Raw genomic sequence first — 19444 nt, 5'->3', positions numbered from 1 at the left:
TTTGTATAAACAACGAGGGCTAAAATGCAATTATTTCAGAAAGCTCGTAGAACGTTGATCTTCAAACAGTTCAAATGTAACCGTAGCTTTAAATATAAAGTAATTCAATTTTAACTGTTGAAACTATTATTTTCTTATTCTCACCCTAATAATAGTTTATAGGGCATAAAAACAATATCCAATATAAAAATATCAAAAGGGCTCCTAATTTTTAAAATAAATGTTTAAACTTGTTAGTTTTATTTTAATTTGATGGTTCAAAAAATATATGTATTAATGAGTTAGTCAAAAAAGGGCCAAAAATTTTTGTCAAGATTTAATCCCTAGAAAAGACATTAAATTGGAAATTAATTTCAAAACTTGATATTAAGTAAAAATGGTTTATTCGTTTTTAAACAAAAATTAACAATCAAACTAGACAAATAAACATATTTACAAACGAGCTAAATAAATTTTTACACAATTGCATGAACCAGAAAAATTGCAGGGAAAAAGTTACATTTTTTGGAGGTAATAGTATGATTTTTATTTTTCTTCAATCCCATCTTTCTTTTAGCATTAACTGCGACGTCAAAAATACTGGCTATGGAACAGATGGCTGATCGAATTTAGCGATTACGAGGCCACTCTGCTCCAACAAAATCCAAATCGAAATCTATTCAAGAATAAATTACAACAGGGTTTTATTTTAAAACGGAAAATATGTCCTATTTTCAATATCCATTTATTTCTGTTCTGTATAAAGTAATTACTGTATATGTATATATAGATCACACTCATTATCACAAAACCATTGGATGGAATCAATTTGTATCCAAATTATCAGGTGGTTTATTACAGTCTTTAGCGATGTAGAAAAGAACGTAGGCAGCGTTTGTCTGGAACAAAAATATTTTAAAATTAGAAAATTCATTTGGGAAAAACGGATTGTCAGTCAAATTTTCCGAAATGGACATAGGTACCATTTTTATGATAAAGGAATACAATGTACAAAGATTCTAATAAGGCTACACAAAAATAATTTTAAAAATGTACACATAAAATAAACACTTTAAAATAGAAATTAAATTAAAATGGGACAATAAAGAATTAAAGAAGAAAAATTAATAAAATTTAAAATGAAATTAGTAAAATAAGCGGCCCAGGAACATATTGAGTATAAGTACTGAATTTGTACAATTGCAACTTGTAAGACAGGAGTTGGGACAGGAAGGTAAATTTGTGAGTCATCTCAGCAAGATTAAGGGAAGTGCTTAAGGGTCTCCAGAAGGGATGGATTGGGGAGAGAATAGGGGCTTAATTGGGATAATCAGAATGGAAAGAGTGAAACCAGTGGAAGATAATGTGGGAGCAAGATAAAGTTTTTAGTTTAACAATAAGAACAGCAGGAGTGCCAGGAAAAAATAGATACATGTTTCTACAATGAAGTACTACCATTCAAAAATGAGGATAAATATCTAGGAAATACCTTCTAAAAGAAATTAACTTGGAGCCGCACATTCAACAAATCATAACAAAAAGTAGAATTTCATTAATGGTCAAAAGAAGAACCCTGGGTAAAATTTTGGATCTTGGGGACTAAAACTGAAATTGACATGACTAAACAAGGACTCAGGATGTAACGTGGGATAAATGTAAAAGGGTCCAAAATAGTCTGCAAATTCATCCAAAATCTCCAAAACATGGGAAAACAAACATGCCAGAGAACAAAGCAATTTTGGACAAGCAGACAAACTGGCCAGAGGAGTATCTGCAAAGCTATAGGCTCAGAACTGATAACTGGGATAAAAAAATCAACCACTTGTCCATCTCAGAATGGGTTCTCAAAAAACAAAAAGAGAAGTGGATGACAGTGGTTAAGAACCCTTGCCAAAACTTTCAAACACACAGCTGCAGCTACTTTACTCCAAGCTCCATTCCTTCAGTAGTTTCATTGCTAATTCTTGTTTGTACACAGTAGCCAGTTGCTCTTGCTTTTACTCCGAGAGCAACAGAAGAGGGGGTAGCCTCATGTTTCCTAGCAGACCGAAGCAGTGAAATGACATAGCGATGGGAACGGAGGAGTCCACACGAGGGAAAAGAGAACCTTCTGCACAGAGTAAGGGTGAGGAAGCATTACTTGACCAGAGGGATTATACAGGACAACAAAGCAAAGAGCTCTGGATGAAAGGGAAAATGGGCCTCCTGTACAGAGCAAGGATAGGGAAGCCTTACTTGAATACAAAGGCAATAGAGAAAGAAAGTACTACAATTAGTAGGAACAAGATGTAATTCAGTAACAAGGGAGGGGTGTTAAAGAGGGGAATGGAGAGGACGTTCTCCATACCTTGCCCGGTTGGTGACCCTTTTTATAGAACCTTACACTCTCTTCAATTCCCTTCTTTACCTTCCCACACATTTCCAAAATGGACTACGTCAAACGCGAGAAATTGATAGAACATAAATTGGTCTTAGGCACAACATGGGCATATTCAATGATGATCCCCATTTGTAAGTTAGGCAATAAGGAGGAACCAATTGTCACCCATATTCGAATCGAAGAACCTCGCCCTAAGGTAAAAAAAGATCCGGAAAAACAATGATAAATAAAAATTAAACTACTTCTTAAAAGAAGGATCGAGTCAACTGAACTGAACTAAAGAACAAGTAAAAGTACAATAAGCTGCAATGATAACTAAATACAAATTCCTGCTTTCTAGCATCCTCACAAAATCATCAAGAAAAAGTCCATGAGAAAGATAAAATTAAGTTTAATAGAAATAATATGAACCATCCTTTATAAAAAGTGAAAAAAGGAAATTAGTTTCTGTGTACATACATACATTCATTCGAATTAAATTCATTTTATAAATTTCAGTTTATGAATCTAATAATCTTTTTATTGTGGACGCTTATAATAACAGATTAAGTGTCCGCTTAAGTTTGAATGTACATGTTTCTTTTTTGAAATTTGATTTGTAGGACTTAAAATGCTTAACACGTTCATTCATTTTGGCACTGTTTTGTAAAGACTTTCCCAAAATACAGCAAAAATTTTGATTAAAAAATCTTTTCTCAAAAAATTGTAAAAACAGAACAACAGCTGTAACGAAATTAATGTTTTGCTCTTACCAAAATCTTTTCTGTCTGAATGGGTGAAACCATATTATCATCGAAGTTGTACCAGTTCCCATTGTCCTTATTTTTACAAGAAGCAGTATCTGAAAAAAATGCATTTAAATTCTTTGATTTCTATTTTTAAAAAACATTTCTATTTGGTATCTAATACATTCACAATCTGTAAATTCATTAAAATGTTTAAATAATTAATGAATCAACTTTAAAAAAATAAAATTAAATAAATAAGCCAAAAAATTAAAAAAAGACAACTGAGTCTTAAAAATTTCCATGTTATTAAGAAAAAACAAACACATATTTTAAATATTATTACAAACTATCTTAATATAATTTACATTAGCCTTGAATTCACTGACAGACAAACCATTCTACTGTAAATGTTTCCCATTTTTTAGACTTTTTATACTGTGTTTTCTCCTGTGCAGGGGAATTTTATTATTTTTCTTTACCCATCTTTGGTTTCTTTCTCTTTTTGTTGTTCTATTAGTTAAAAATGAACCCAACTTTTTTTTCATTTATATTCAATAGGTATTTATTTTTTCCCACTCCCATCTCCACTGAGCGACGGGCCTATCTTCGTTGAAAATTTTGGTATATAACAAAAAAAGGTTTTTTGGATTGTTTCATTTATCTCGTTTAGTTCGACGTTTTCAGTACTACCAAAAGCTAGACTGAAAAAACACATGGCCTATATTATGCTCATGATGCAAGTATCAACCATTTTTGTTTGCTGTTCAGAAGCATTGAAAGGAGGAAAGGCCTTACAAAAAAAAGTATACTATGAGAACTTCCATTAAAAAAAGTATTTAGCTAGAAAAGGACAAATTTCCTAAAAGCTGTATCAACATGAAATTTAAAACAACTTTTTTTTTATTGTTTCACAGTAAAAGATTATGTGTCTACCTTCCTAAAACTTTTTTAAGTTAAACTTGAATTAAACTGATCATAACCATTTTTTTTAATGTACTTTAAGAACAATGTAGTAAAGAAAGTTTGCATGTAATCTCAAAATCTTCTGGCATGATTTTGATCAAACTTTTATAGTAAGTTCCTTCTGATCATAGGAATGACATAGACATAGTTTTGACATGTTATTATTTTGTGTAGAGATTAGTGACCATGTTATTATTGCAGTATCAAGTAAAGATATGAAATTAGTAGGCACTGTGCATATCGCACCACAAAGCATTTAGCTAGCTAACTGCTAATCCCCACTGCTGCGATGCTTAATAAGAAAAGGTGGGGATGTACGCAGAGAAGAGTCCAGTATCATGTCCCACCAGCACAGTCAAGCAAACCAGCACGAAGTTATATATATAGTTATATACATAGTTGAATGAAAAACAATGCTGTTTACTGTTTTAAGCAATACACTGCTTCATTAAACTTCAGTCTAAAAATGAAGATACTAGAGTACGATATCAAGTTATCCCTAGTGCCTCACTGGGGAAATCAAGGGGGGCGATATGCTCACTGTCCTGAATGGGTTAACAGCCATGTCAAACACCGACTTTACACGTTTCTCATTACTTATTATTCATTTATCAGTGAAGGATTATGAATATACCTTTCTGAAACGTTTTTAACTTAAAAAAGTAAAATGACAATAAAATTAATTATTAGTAAAATTTACAAATATTTTCTCACAAGGAAATTTAATATATTTTTACAGTTTATACGAGAAGAGAATTACTCCAAGGGGACTCATAGCAGTGTCCGTTAGAGAGGGGTTTAAAATGTTAAAAAAAAATGAAATATAAAATCTTTTTTTCCAGGGAATGCAAAAATTTTCCATTAAAGGAGGTGGTTGCTAGAGGGTTTCACGTATGGCAGTTCAAAACATCACACTATACAAGACAGTTTTAAAATTTTGATTCATCTATTTGATACTTTTGACAAGATAGGAAGGGAAACAACAAATATTTTTATTTTTAAACACGAATTTTGATTTATTGAGGTTTTATTCTGCATAACGGGAGGGGGGGGGGAAGAAAAAAACTTACAGTGCCCAGCACCCATATTTCCATAGTGATTACACACTCCAATCAAATCGTACACTTTTGACGGCTTTTCCTCGTTGATAACATATTTATCCATACACAGATTTGAAATTGGGCAATCAACGAAATCATCTATTTTGTCCCTCCGGTAACGAGTGTAAGAGAACCTCTTCAGATGAACAATCAGCACTTTCGGAAGTTTCCACAAGTCGAATTTTTTCGTTGCTCTCTGATGTTTGTGACAATCTGGGCAATACCTAGATATGACAAGTGATTAAAAACACGTTGGGTTTTTGTTTAAAAACAAATTTATTACCAGGCATCGTCAGCACTCAATTTTTCACATGTCGTGAATAGGCTTAAACAATCATTTATAGATATTTTCCCTTTCTCCCTATTAGAAGGATAAGGGTTAATCAGGTGATCGTGAACTACTGGTCTTTCTTGGAAAAACTTTCTCCTTTGTTCTGAAGTAAACTGAAGGATTAATACTTTGCGTCCATACCTCGGAGGATCATTTCCAGAAAGCAAATCTAAAATAAATTTACATTTATTGACAATAAGTGATTATTAAGATTGTGTAGTCGTTCAAAATGATAAGATTTGAACAAAAAAATAAAATTTATGTCTTTTATTACAGGTGTATCTTCATAACAGGAAATACCATATTTTGGGAGTGGTATTATAAATCATTGCCGTTATAAGAAGAATGTGTTAAATGAAGAAAGGTTGTAAAAGTTTGTACAGATAAAGTGTTCGTAAGTATTAATAAAGTATTCGTGCAGACAACTTATCCCTGTTTCATACCTGATAAATTTATAGTGGTATCGTTGAAAGTTAATTTTTTTGGTTCTGCATTAGTGGAGGAATCCATATAATAAATTTTGTAAAAAGAATCTTCACAACCGATGTTATTAAGAGAGCACTGTCTCTCTAAGTCATTCTCTAACGATGTATCTAAAAATTAAAAATATAAAATTATATTAAATTTCTACATTCATAAAATTTTTCGCTTTGAATATAAAGTAATTAAGAAATAATCACCGGAATAAGAAGAAACAGCAAAGGAATTTGAATTAAAGGAAGAAGAACTGTTACTTCCAGAAACGTTGCCAGGGAGGTTAAAATGTCTTTGCATTTTTTCCAAGAGCACTTCATTCAAATCATCGTACGTAATCGGCGCTTTAGGGATGGTAATTAGAAATGGAATACCGAACAAGTGGTTCGGCAAGTATTTGTCATTGGGTTTACAAAGCTCCCAAAAACAAACTGGAACTATCATAGTATCTTTATCTGAGGCGGGGACCACAATTGGAAGTTCAAACCTGAAACAAAAATGAAAGGTATTCTGATGGTTATTATATTAAAAACAAGAGAGAAAAACTATGAAGACATTCATTTCGTTATTTTAACATGGATATGTTTTTAGGCTGGATACACAACTTTTTTCGCATTACTGGAGAGTGAGCATAGTTAGGTTAAGTGGGACAGATTTGTACTCCTTCCCAGTTAGGTTAAATATAGTTGGGATTAGACTAGGAAGAGTTAGGGACAAGATATGTTAAGTTAGAGAAGGTTTAGGTGAGGTGGAGTAGGGATGGGTTGCGTTAGTTAGGGACAGGTTAGGTTAGGTAAAGTAGATCTAGGGATGTATTAATTTAAGTACAGTCAGGGACAAGTTAGGCTAAGTTAAAATGAGATAAGGACGAGTTAGGAACAGGTTAAGCTATGATGAGTTAGATGGGTTAAATTAGGATGAATTAGGTTAAGTACAGTTGGGGACAAGTTAGGTTAGGTTGAGTTAGGAATGGGATAGGTTAAATTAGAGAGGTTTAGGTGAGGTAGAGTAGGGATGGGTTGCGTTAGTTAGGGACAGGTTAGGTTAGGTAAGATAGAGGTAGGGATGTACAAGATTAAGTACAATTGGAGACAAGTCACGTTAAGTTAAAATGAGATAGGGAAGAGTTAGGGTAGGTAGGCTACATCTACGATTCAATATTTTTCCATGAAGCAGAAAAATATGTGTGTGCAAAATGCATGTTTTATCTACAAAAATGCTCAGTTAAGTTTTTATTTTGCTTTGTATGGATGAAAAACCTCATTGGCAAAACTAAAAAGGATGGGTGATTTTAATTAAACAGGGTAATACATTTTCTCTTCTGCTATATATCACATAAATGAAATATCGGTTAATTGACTGAGAATGAAATAATACATACACTTTAATGACATCTTTCTCTTCAATATGATCGATGCTATCTTCATTCCCGTAAAACTTATGGAAATGGCATTGTGTTATTTCTGCAACGAGCATCTGATCTTGATGGATCCCCGTCCTGACTGACACTTCTTGACACAACTCTCTAATTGTATCTTTTCTTGCAAGTATTAATCGGTATTTGCATTCTCTCTTTGAGCCATCAAATGGAACGTAGGTTATCTAAAATCATACATTACATCGTAATTCAATATCAAAATTGGTAATCAAGAACAAAATAGTGTGGGTTGGCACTTTGATGGAATAGCTTAACAAGCTGCAGGCCTCTCTGGCCTGTACCAATACTCTATGCTGAATTAATTTAAATAGTTGAAAATTACAATGGTCAAATCGACACACCAGGAAAGAAGGAGGTGATAACCACAGTCAACGGGTTGAACCCTCTTTCAAATGCTGATTATATTCCCCCATAATCACAGTTATTAGGGGTACACTGATGTGTTATATGTGAAAATGAACTTTTAAGAAATACAAAAATACAAACCGTAAGAGCCCGATCCATTTTGCATGAGGGTAGAGGCAGCGATAAATAGCAGAAAGGATCAAATGTAACAGAAGGTCTTTCACATTCTGGACAAATGACCGTGGATTTCAACAAACCATGAAAGGTGTCGACAATTATAGAATCGTTCCGTTTCTTATAATTTTCCCATGCTTCAAAAGCTGCTATCTAGAAACAAAAAAATATATATACATAACATAATGTATTATGTAATATCTGAACAAATTTGGCAAAACTAATAACCTTGTTTTATTTAAAGAGAAAATATGACACAGTATTAAACTCATACAATGCAAGTACAGACAATGAGCATAAGTAAAATATAAAATAAAGGACTTAAACCACTTGAATTGTATTACCTTCTCGTCTTTTCCAGCTTGGTTACAGATTTCTATATATGGTTTTTGTTTAATTTTATTCAAATCTTCGTGAAGACCATCAAGTAGAAATGTTAACAGTTCTTGTGAGTCATGTTGCTGATAACCACTAAACGATGGATTAAACTTGCCCACTTGTGTCTAAAATATATTTGAATTGATAAAAATTAGAAAAAAATGTATATTTACTTTACTACTTACTTTAAACTCAGAGGGGATAGTTTCACTGTATTTCCCTGACCACATCTTCATGATCAATTCACCATATGCCTTGGCAATTTCACCCTTCATGCCCAACGGATTGCTTATGTTTAATTCTTTCAAGTGCCTCTCGGACAGAAAATATTCAGTGATAACTGGAACGTTACTCATACACTAAAATATATTTTTTTAAGTTAATTAAGATTTAAGTCACTCTGGGAATCAAGTTACTTTAACATAACATGAATCAAAAAGTTTTCTGGAAAGTGTTTTTCCTTATTGTTAATTTAAACTATTAAAGGAAAATTTACCTGTAATACACTATTCATAAAACAGGCATTTCCAACATTGATTAACCCACATAAACCTGGTGGTGCCGAACGGCTTTGGGTTTGAGCCATGTGCCTATGCCGTATTTGGACAACTGTTTCAGAATTATAAATCCGACTGAAAATTAAAATTAAATAAATAACGTCAACATATTGTGAGTTATCAAATATAAAGTAAAAAAGCAGGAGAATAAAGTAGGAAGCAGGGATGAGAAAAGATGATATAGAAACGAGAGAGAAATAAAGAGGTAAAGTGGAAAGCTGGAAGAAATTATGGCAAGGAAGAGGGAAAGTTAGTATAAAGTGTGAAGAAGGGTGAAGGTTGAGGAAAGTTGGCAATGACAAGTAGGGAGAGAAATGAAGAGATGTGCGAAGCAGGGAATGAAATGAAGATGTAAAGTGAAAAGAAGAGTAACAGGTTGATGAAAGATAGTAGATGAGAAGAAAGGAGAGTTTGAGAAAATCTTGGAAATGAAAAACTGCTTTACTCTGGAACTTAAAATACCCCCACCCAGTTAAGGCTATACTACTACACAAATATACAATTTAAAAACCCTGCAATGGAAATAAAACTAAAAAGGGACAATTAAAAGTCTTTGGTGATAAAGAGACAAGAATTAAAGGTGGAAATGGAAGGAGCTTAGCAGATAGAGTGAAGAAGGGTCAGAAGGGCGGGAGCGAGACAGATTGTACAGAGGAATTGAAGATGAGTGATCAACTAATAGAAGAAGGAGCCAAGGATGTATTGCCTGCGGTAGGAAGTATAACCACTTCAAATCGGTGTACAGATCAGTCACATCGGACCTGCCCTTGGGGAGCTGAAGATAAAACATACAAAACAATTCATAAGACATTTAACACATTCAGTACGGACGCTCAGTCACACCCTAAATTAAAATCCAATGGGCCAGTAGGACGCTCTCGAGTGTCCTAGACCCTTTATTTTCTTTGGACAATTTATGGGGTAAGCTCTGTGTGGAAACATTTAACCTGTATCTATCCGGCCTCATTTTGAACCAAACTATCTTATAGAGCATTTCGCCCCACTTGTTCCCAATCCAGGTTTTTAAAAAATATTTTACTTTGTGTCTCACAATTACAACAAAATCTGTAATTAATATGTAAGTATATGTTATTACCGAAGTTTTCATGCATTCATTTCTTTAAATTGATTTATCGGAACTTAAATTACAGTTAAATTATTGATTTCAGGTTCGTATTGATTCATTCAATTTTTTGGAATTCGGTAGGTTCCTAATTTTTCTGAGGTATATATGGTTTTTTAGAGTATTTATGGCCCTATTTATTAGTACGTTTATAAATGGTTCATATTTTGTTTTAGGAAAATCTGAAAAATGGTCATTGTTGCCAACTCCCAGGGTCTTCTGGCCTCCAAAAAAAGGCAAAAAAACTTTAAAAGATGCATGACAGACTTCATGCAAATATAGAACTACTAACCAACCTGTTTAGTGTTTTAAAATTTATCACAATTATTAATAGTTGTACACTTAATTTATGAAAGTATTTTGTTGTACGTTCAATTTTTTAGATTGTATTTTCATAGATTTCATTTTTTTTTTTTTAAATACATTTTGTACAAAAATTTATGATAAAAGGATGGTAAACAAAATATACATACTATACATTGTAACTGTATTTTTTTTGTACCTGACTAAAACAAATTCTGTTACAGACTTTGTCTCAGGGTACATTTACCTGACAACGAACAACTCTATTTTCAGATAAAACTAGGAAAATGCAAGGACAGAGAAATGTGGAAAACAGTGTATAAATGTAAGTGTATTAGGTTCCTGAACAATGAAATAGTGCCAATTGGCGGGGGACACTCCTGAGCATCCTACTTTTTTAAGCAGGTAGTGCGGGTCCCGTGTCTTGGCTACAAAGGCTGTAAGGCACTGCCTTACTGAATGTGTTCAGTTTATCTTCAAGCTCCCCACTGAGTAAGAAGAGAAAGGAGGTTTTATGATTTTAACAATTTTCTTGCGGTTAATGTTTTGTACATATTTGTTTAACTTATTACTCAATAACAATAGTTTATAGTCTAAAATAGATATTAATAAAAATATAACTACAATGGTAAAAGATTTGCATGCTATAACTCACCCAGAAGGCCCTTGGTGAATTAACCTGTCTTTATTACTTTTTACAGGATAAGGATGCCTGGAAACAAACGTAATAATAGATAGGTTTACTTGTCTTATGCTATTTTTGATTCTATGGCAAAGGACATTAGTCAAAAGAGCCACTCTGCAATAATTACCTTTCTGGCCATTTTCCATCCTCTGACATCGTCTCAACAACAAGGCAATTCTGACATCCTACTAAATCAGTTTCGCAAATTTTTTTGTATTTGTAGTCCTCGATTGGCTCATTGATCAAGCCTTCAATAAATAGCCTCACTTCGCTGTCTTTCGGTATATCGAACGGTTTACATAACCTTTCCACAACACGAGCTGAGAATGGGTAAAAGTTGTAGACAAGGTGTGTACTACTGCAGGTAAATTTTTTATCAGACTTACCTAATGTTTCAACTCTGCTAACTTGCAGGGTTTCTCCTCGAGAACGATCGCCATTTTTATAACAGGATAAATTTATTGGGTAAACTTCCACAATAGGGTAATGCTCGTTATTTGAGATGGCCTAACAGAAATGTGTATTTATGTGTTAATAAAATGTAAAAATATTTTATTATAAATTTATGTTCACAAAGTCATCCACTTCATCATGACAGTTCAACAGGCAAAAAAAGTTTATTATTGAAAAGTGCATGAAGAACTTAAATTGATATTTAGTATTTTAATAGTTAAAAAAAAAAAATACAGTCAATATGGGGATCGTGGTTAGGGCAACCGATTCAAATTTATCATGATACCAGGTTCCTGAGTTCAAATACCACCAGTCCATGACTGGAAAAAATATTGTAAATTTGTTCTAACCAATTGCCTGCGACATCCAATTGGACTCAGTTGGACGTTAAGCCCTCCTGAATGACAGGTATTACTCTACTTTTCACTTTTACATTTTACATACCTGTCTCGCAATTGGTTCGGTGTCTTCTATTACACCATACCAGTCTGACAGAAGATTCCATGTATCTTCAGAAACAAGTTCAAAGTCAATCTTTTCTGTGAGTGCAGATCTTAAAGTATGCTTTTCATTATCTAAAAATCAAAATACACCATAATAATGTTTGCATATTCAAGAAATATTTTATACAAAATGTATTACTTCACATAAATCTATAATATGGCATAAAGAAAATTGGAAAATTGAAAATATGGCAAAAAGAGGGAAAATTCAAACGGTTATAGGTTGAGATGAGGAGTTGGTGTCCGAGGGGATCGAAGTCACAATAGCTCAAGTGGTTTAAGTAGCAGTGTATTGAGCCGAAGATTGTGGGTTCAAATCCCCCTGGTGAAAATAATTTATCAACTCAATCGAAAACTTTAGATAAAAAGAATAATTAATTGGCATAATTAATATGATCAATTATGACCTCTAACAAATAAGGATTAATTTAAATCTATAATTTTTTTACTGTCCCAAACAGATTTTCAAAAACAGGAAAGCAATTTGTTCTTACATCAAGACCGACCAATCAGTGGCCACAGTACAGTCAAACTTCCACTAACAGACGAATTTATTTTCTTCGGTACTTTACTAAGTACTTCTAATAACTGGACATTCCAATAAATGGACTTGAAAATTGCATTTAAATTTTTTCAATGAAAAAATCCCTTATTTATGAGCAGACAGCAGAAAGAAAAACAACGGATAATTCAATGAATGACAGATAACTTTTATTGATTCGAGATTTTTCTCACATCTCGGACTAAATATTATATTAATAAATACTGTCAGAAAATAATTATAAATTTGTGATTAATTTGTATTTTTTATTGGTAATTAATACATATTAAGATTAAAATAATACATTAATAAAGAGATTAGTAAATTAATTATAAACTTAAATAATAAAAAATAAATTAATTAATTTGATTAATTTATAAGACTAATAATATTAAGGTACATATTTAAAATAGGAGGCAAATCAAAATCTATTGTATTATTTATGATTATTCGGAGATCATGAGGTCTGGTGTGAAGTAGGTTTTAGAAAAATGTTTTTCTAACAATATTTCAATGAATAATCATTGACTAACGGTCACTAAACACTACACATATATTATTCGATTTTACATTTTCTAATTTCAAATTTCTCAAAACAATCTAGTGAATGCTGTTGATTTAAAGGGTCTTAAGTTTACCGCTGGAGGAATAAAGTTCTCTGCACGGCTGAAATTAGTGCAGCCTGATGGAACACTGTAGCAGAACTGGTGCATAAATAATTTCACCTGAATAGTCGTAGATCCAAAAGTTCTTTGACTGCAGCACTGCGATTCAGCCTGCTGGCAGCAGTTGATTCAGAACCCCGAGCAGAGCGATATGCACTAGCCACAGTAATCCCCTTTCCCCAAATGTTCACTTATGTGAAGTTTGACTGTACATTTCATTTTTTGCGATGTAGACTGTTTCATTCTGTATATACCATCAAAAACTACAATTTTTACTTTTAACATATTGTAATTGTCATTAATTTATTAGTTTCCAGTAATTATTTTCTTTTCATCCAAACAGTGTATGTCATCTTAATCTGTGATAACGTATAGCATTTATGAATTTTCAACATACCGATTAATGGGCGATTATCTATTGGGCCAGGATGTGAGACATCAAGATGACGACCATGCTCAGCTAATCCTAAAAACTCTTTCAAAGATCGCATCCATTTATGGCCTATCAAATACCTGAAATTAAAACAAAGCAAGTTTAGAAATTTACAACAAATAACAGTTGCATATTGAAAGACTAATTTTATTTCTATTTAAATACATCTAAATGTCATTTTTCATTCTGGGGATGCCTGTCGATGAATGATCCCAAAATTCTGACAAGAAATTTCAAATTCAAATTGGGTCAAAGAACATCTTGTTTGGGTAACAGGTGAAAGAAGAAGGGCATTGAAGAGGCCGATAAATTAGTCAAGGAAAGTTCAAAAGGAAGGAGGAAAGGACACCTATTGACCCTGAACCCTTTTGGGGCACACGGAATTGTGAAAAAGATAGATCCATAAGGTGGGTTGAGGTCTGTGGTTCAAAAGGAACTCCAACATGTGAATAGGTTCATCTAAGGACCATCAACTAATAGTAGAACGATAAAGGACTAAAATGATAGTAGGACTGCTGGCAGGACACTGCAGACTTTACAAACATATGTATAGACTAGAAGAGGCACAAGCCTGTGCAGATATTGCCAGAAAGAAGAAGAAACGAAAGAAAGAGCATGTCTGTTGATGCGAATGTATCCAAGATTCCAACTCCTGGAAGAGAAAAAAACCAGGCCGGAAAGAAACACATAAGAACCCTTAACCAAACTTTGGGACCCAATAAAAAGCACAATAGACAAATATAAATCAGTCTGAAAGTTGTAGAAAGGCCGACTCCCAGTAATCTAAATATAAAGCTAAAACCTCAACTAAACTTGTACATACCTTTAAAGTGATAAATAAAAATTATACTCTGAGTAGACATATTGTCATTAATAGGCATTATATTGACTACAATTACTGAACTAAAGGCAATTAAGTTTTTGCCCATTAGTACGTATCATACTAGGACCGTGTCACGCCTGGAAAAAACCGCTCCGATCACTACTATGCTCACTACAATGATTCAGCAATGTTCTATATGCAAAGGCTTTTTCTGGGTTGGACTTGGCCCATGATTCATTATCTCGATGAAGGGGAAGAGAAGTATAATATGGTGTTTCAGGATTCTTCTTAGGGACATCCAAAGTGATGTATTAGAGGCTGTAAGGTAGTGGTAACTATCTGCCATGTGAGGCCCAATGTAAACCATTGAGATGTTCATCTCCTAGTTTGGGGGTACATGTCATGGAATGGACCTTCATTGACAATATTGTGAATGCCAAGAAATATGTCAACATTTTGGGCATAATTTAAAAAAACAGTGCCGAAAAGGTGGGAATCAAGGACACTTTTATATTTCAACAAAGTAATGATCCCAAGCACACAGCAAACAAAACAAAAGAATGGATGCTGTACAACATTCCCCGGAAATTGAAAATGCAACCAGTCTCTTGACATAAATGTAATAAAACACCTATGATAGCTGTTAGACCTAAAAGTAAGAAAAAATAAGCTTTCTTCAAAAAATGTGTTGAAAGATACTTTATCTGAGGAATAGCATAAAATTGGAAAAGAAGTGCACAAAATCTTGTTTCATTGATGCCAAGGAGGCTAAAGGCTGTCACAGATGACAATGGTATATAGACAAAATATAAATCCAGTTCATAAAAACCTTACATTAGGTTGCAACATAAGTCTTTGTACATAAATTGTTATTTAAATTTCAGTATAAAATGTATTTGATATATGAAAATTATTCCTCAAAATAGACCATCGTTATCAACTACTTTAACCCATCTTTCTGCCAGAATTAGAACATGGTGGTGATACCAGTCCTTGGTTTTCAAGGTGAAGAACTCCTCACATCCTAATTTCACATCCTCATAGTTTTCGAAGTTCTGGCCTTTCAAAAAAATACACCATTGACCGGGAAAGACCATAGTCAGATGGTGTGATATCAGGGCTTTAAACAGGGTGGGGCAAGATGTGCCTGACACCTTTCATTTCTGAATTTTTTTCTTTGGGTAAATGATGGCCAGGAGCGTTGTCTGCTGAAACATCGCTTTATCCCGATTGAGCAAAGCAGGGTACTCCTCTTTTAAAACCCCATATACTCTTTTGAGTTGTTCACAGTAAAGCTCAGAGCAGAGAATCAATAGCCCTGCCATCTGGAAACGCTCATAGTGCAAAACACCCTCATAATTACACCAAACACAAAGCATAATCTTTTTTCCAAATATCGATCTTGGTGAACCTCTGCTTGAACTGCTTTGCGGGGTATCCAGTATTTTTGGTGGATATTGCTTATTACAATTACAATTTTGAAACAAACTTTTACAGATATACGTGATCTGTTGTATATTTCGGACATTAAGCTTTTTTAAATGGTGGCTTATTATTGGATGTGAAACCCCCGTTCGAGTGGTCACCTATGGATCCTTATTGACTGACTCGAGTAATTCAGCATCATTCAACAGTGAACCGACATAATCTAGGCTCGTCTTGAAGGTTGTTGTTCGTAGAATAGAACCGCCTGAACCAAAACGCTGCAGTGATACGATGCACATTTTCACTTTCCAATGGACAAATTTCCTCAGGTGCTGCCTTCGCACTCAGTACTTTTTTCCAGTAGTGCCTCAGTAAACCACGAATGACATTTTTTTCTTCTGACATTTTTGGTGAGATTTATAAAATGGAATGAAAGGCACGAGTCAGTTTGTATACATAATTAAATAACAGATTAGTCAAAGTACACAACGATGAATGCATTGTTTACATCAGATTCGAATAAGGATTAAAATAGAAACTTTAATATCACAAAAATTAACTGTTGCATTATGTAAATTTTCAATTTTTCTTTTCAAATCAAGTATTTTTTTAAACATTTTATGAAATAAAAATATTTAAAAATAAATTTTTGTATTTCTAAAGCAGAAACCTAAACAAAGGTAAGTGGGCCAATGTTTTTTTTTTTTTTTTTTGACTGGTAAAAGAGAATTTTTTTGAAAATTAACTCTTGCGTTATGTAAATTTTTAAGTTTTCTTTTTGAATCATGTATTTTTCTAGCTATTTTGTGAAATACAATTATTTAAAACTAAATTTTTGTATTTTTACAGCAGAAACCTAAACAAAGATAAGTGGGCCAATGCTTTTTTAACTGGGTAAAAGTGAATTGTTTTGAAAATTAACTCTTGCGTTATGTAAATTTTTAATTTTTCTTTTTGAATCATGTATTTTTCTAGCTATTTTGTGAAATACAATTATTTAAAACTAAATTTTTGTATTTTTAAAGCAGAATCCAAAATGAAGATAAGTGGGCCAATACTTTTTTGACTGGATAAAAGTGAGTTTTTGTTTTTTTTAATTAACTCTTGAGTTTTTCAGTTTGTATACATAATTAAATAACAGATTAGTCAAAATACACAACGATGTATGCATTGTTTACATCAGATTCGAATAAGGATTAAAATAGAAACTTTAATATCACCAATTAGTTAATGCATAAAGACTTTTGTAACGACCTAGTAAGAAATAAACAAAGTGTGCCAATACTCTTTTGACTGGATAAAAGTTAATTTTTTAAAATGAGCCGTTGGAGTATGTAAATTTTCAATTTTTCTTTTCAAATCTTGTATTTTTCTAGCTATTTTATGAAATAAAAATGTTTGTATTTTAAAGCAGAAACCCAAACAAGGATAAGTAGGCCAATATTTTTTTGACTGGTAAAAGAGAAATTTTTGAAAATTAACTCTTGCGTTATGTAAATTTTTAAGTTTTCTTTTCCAATCATGTATTTTTCTAGCTATTTTATGAAATAAAAATGTTTGTATTTTAAAGCAGAAACCCAAACAAGGATAAGTAGGCCAATATTTTTTTGACTGGTAAAAGAGAATTTTTTTGAAAATTAACTCTTGCGTTATGTAAATTTTTAAGTTTTCTTTTCGAATCATGTATTTTTCTAGCTATTTTATGAAATAAAATTATTTAAAACTAAATTTTTGTATTTTTAAAGCAGAAAACTAAACAAAGATAAGTGGGTCAATACTTTTTTGATCCACAGTATCCACAGTATGTTGCTTTTTGCTGCTAGATCAGTTTGTCCATTACATGCTGCAGCGACAAGGGACCGACATAAATCTTACTGTTATTTCCATTAATTTGAGTGATTTAAGGACATAAAGTATGTCTTGCAACCAAGGATGGTAAGTAAACAGTGTTTTCATTGCTAATAACACTGAAAGTGAATCAACGCAGATCAGTAGATTTTTTTCCCCCCATTGGGTGTATTTTTAGGTTCAAAGGATTATAATTAACCTTTTACATGTGAAAAAACAAGAAAGGGAATAAAAGAAAATCGGTTCTAAAAAAGTGTCGAGCACTAGCAAAAGGGTGGAAATTGTCATGTGATAACACGTGGTTATCATCTAAAACTAAAAAGTTAGGTAGAATATTAATAACATAGTATAAAAGTTAAAATCATTACCATGTTTCTCCTGCCACGATGGATTTGCTCAGCTTTTTCGTCAGTATTTCCTTCTGTTCTTCGTTAGAAGGCATTTCGATCAACTCCCCCATGATGTAAAGTTTAGATTTTTAATAAATAATTATAATATATAAATAATAATACGAGAGAGAGTGAGAGAGGGTCTTGAGGAGAAAAAGTCCCTTTCGATATCACAGTTTTCCGAGTGGGATGTGCGACTGGCGCGGTCTTTCTTCCAACGCGAGATCCCGTGTGCGATTGTAGACGAAGAAGAAGAAGAAAACAATCGCCTCCGTCGTGCAGAGGGTGGCAGGCTAAAGTCTCGCCGTCGCGGATCTCGGCATCATTCGAGACTGGGGATCCGTCTGAGAGGCCGTTCAGCAATGCGTTCGACGACGACTCGGGTGGGCTTTTCGAGAGACGGACAAAGACACTGCCGACTCGCGAGACTCCGCTGTGAAAACGAAATTCGAAAGCGGTGGAACCGAGACCGAAATGAGAAAATAATGCCTTGTAATGGAGGAGCAAAGCGCGACACTCGTGGACAAAAGAAGAAACACAGAATCAAGGAACGCATCAACAATAAACAATAATTCTTCATTATATCTATTTTAGCTTATTGAACATATCGTATTCCCAAAGAAAAAGCACAACTCAAAAAAAAAAAAAAAAACGACCGAAGAGATAATGCAAGTTTACTTTTTTAACTTATTTTTTTATTTTCAATAATTAACGGCTTAAATCTAACTATATAAAAAGTCAGGTTTCTAATATAAACTCACACATAAAATTAAACATAAATTAAATACAAATAATAAACAATAATCCTTGATTAATTCTATTATAGCCTATTGAATATATCGCATGCCCAGAAAAAAAGCACAACTCATTAAAAAAAATTACAGAAGAGATAATGCAAGTTTACTTTTTGTCTTATTTCTTATTTTCAATAATTAATGGCTTAATCCTACTATATAAATTTAAAAAAGTCAGGTTTCTAATACAAACTCATACATAAAACTAAACATAAGTTAATACAAATAATAAACAATAATCCTTGATTATTTCTATTGTAGCTTATTGAACTGAAAAAAATCACATCAAAACTCGTCAGTAAATGCATTCAAAATCTCAAAAACCTGTGGACACACCACAACCTGATATCTTGTGTGCCAGTACACCACAGGAATTTGGGTAACGGAAAAGCAGACAGACTGGCCAGACTCTGCAAGACCGTACATAGGCCCTGAACCTACTTGGTATAACAGATACATAATCCTCCATCGCAGAATGGGTCCAAATAAAACAAAGGGGAAGTGGATAAACTCTATCTGCACTAGACATAGTAAATTTATGCTAAAACTACTCTCACTCTACTGGATAATTCTGCCGCAGTTGGAGAAGGCTAGACTCACAAGGGTGATAGT

At 33.1% G+C, this 19444-nt stretch overlaps 1 protein-coding gene across 1 annotated transcript; it reads right to left on the bottom strand.

The window, feature by feature from the left end:
• Positions 1 to 705: 705 nt before the first annotated feature.
• On the bottom strand, positions 706 to 18538 carry LOC106671097 (ubiquitin carboxyl-terminal hydrolase 15-like). Its single transcript, XM_014401917.2, has 17 exons — positions 18018 to 18538; positions 13518 to 13633; positions 11856 to 11986; positions 11345 to 11465; positions 11086 to 11278; positions 10929 to 10985; positions 8787 to 8922; positions 8476 to 8649; positions 8257 to 8415; positions 7880 to 8065; positions 7337 to 7557; positions 6162 to 6442; positions 5925 to 6074; positions 5434 to 5650; positions 5121 to 5374; positions 3112 to 3200; positions 706 to 878 (listed from the first exon to the last, which is right to left on the bottom strand). The coding sequence occupies exons 1-17, from the start codon at positions 18107 to 18109 to the stop codon at positions 804 to 806; spliced, it is 2652 nt and encodes an 883-aa protein (XP_014257403.1). The 5' UTR covers positions 18110 to 18538; the 3' UTR covers positions 706 to 803.
• Between the last annotated feature and the right edge of the window lie 906 nt (positions 18539 to 19444).

Source organism: Cimex lectularius, unplaced genomic scaffold (genome assembly GCF_000648675.2).
Source record: "Cimex lectularius strain Harlan isolate CLEC.00 unplaced genomic scaffold, Clec_2.1 scaffold214, whole genome shotgun sequence".
Lineage (NCBI taxonomy): Eukaryota > Metazoa > Arthropoda > Insecta > Hemiptera > Cimicidae > Cimex > Cimex lectularius.
This window is presented reverse-complemented; position numbering and strand designations above follow the sequence as displayed.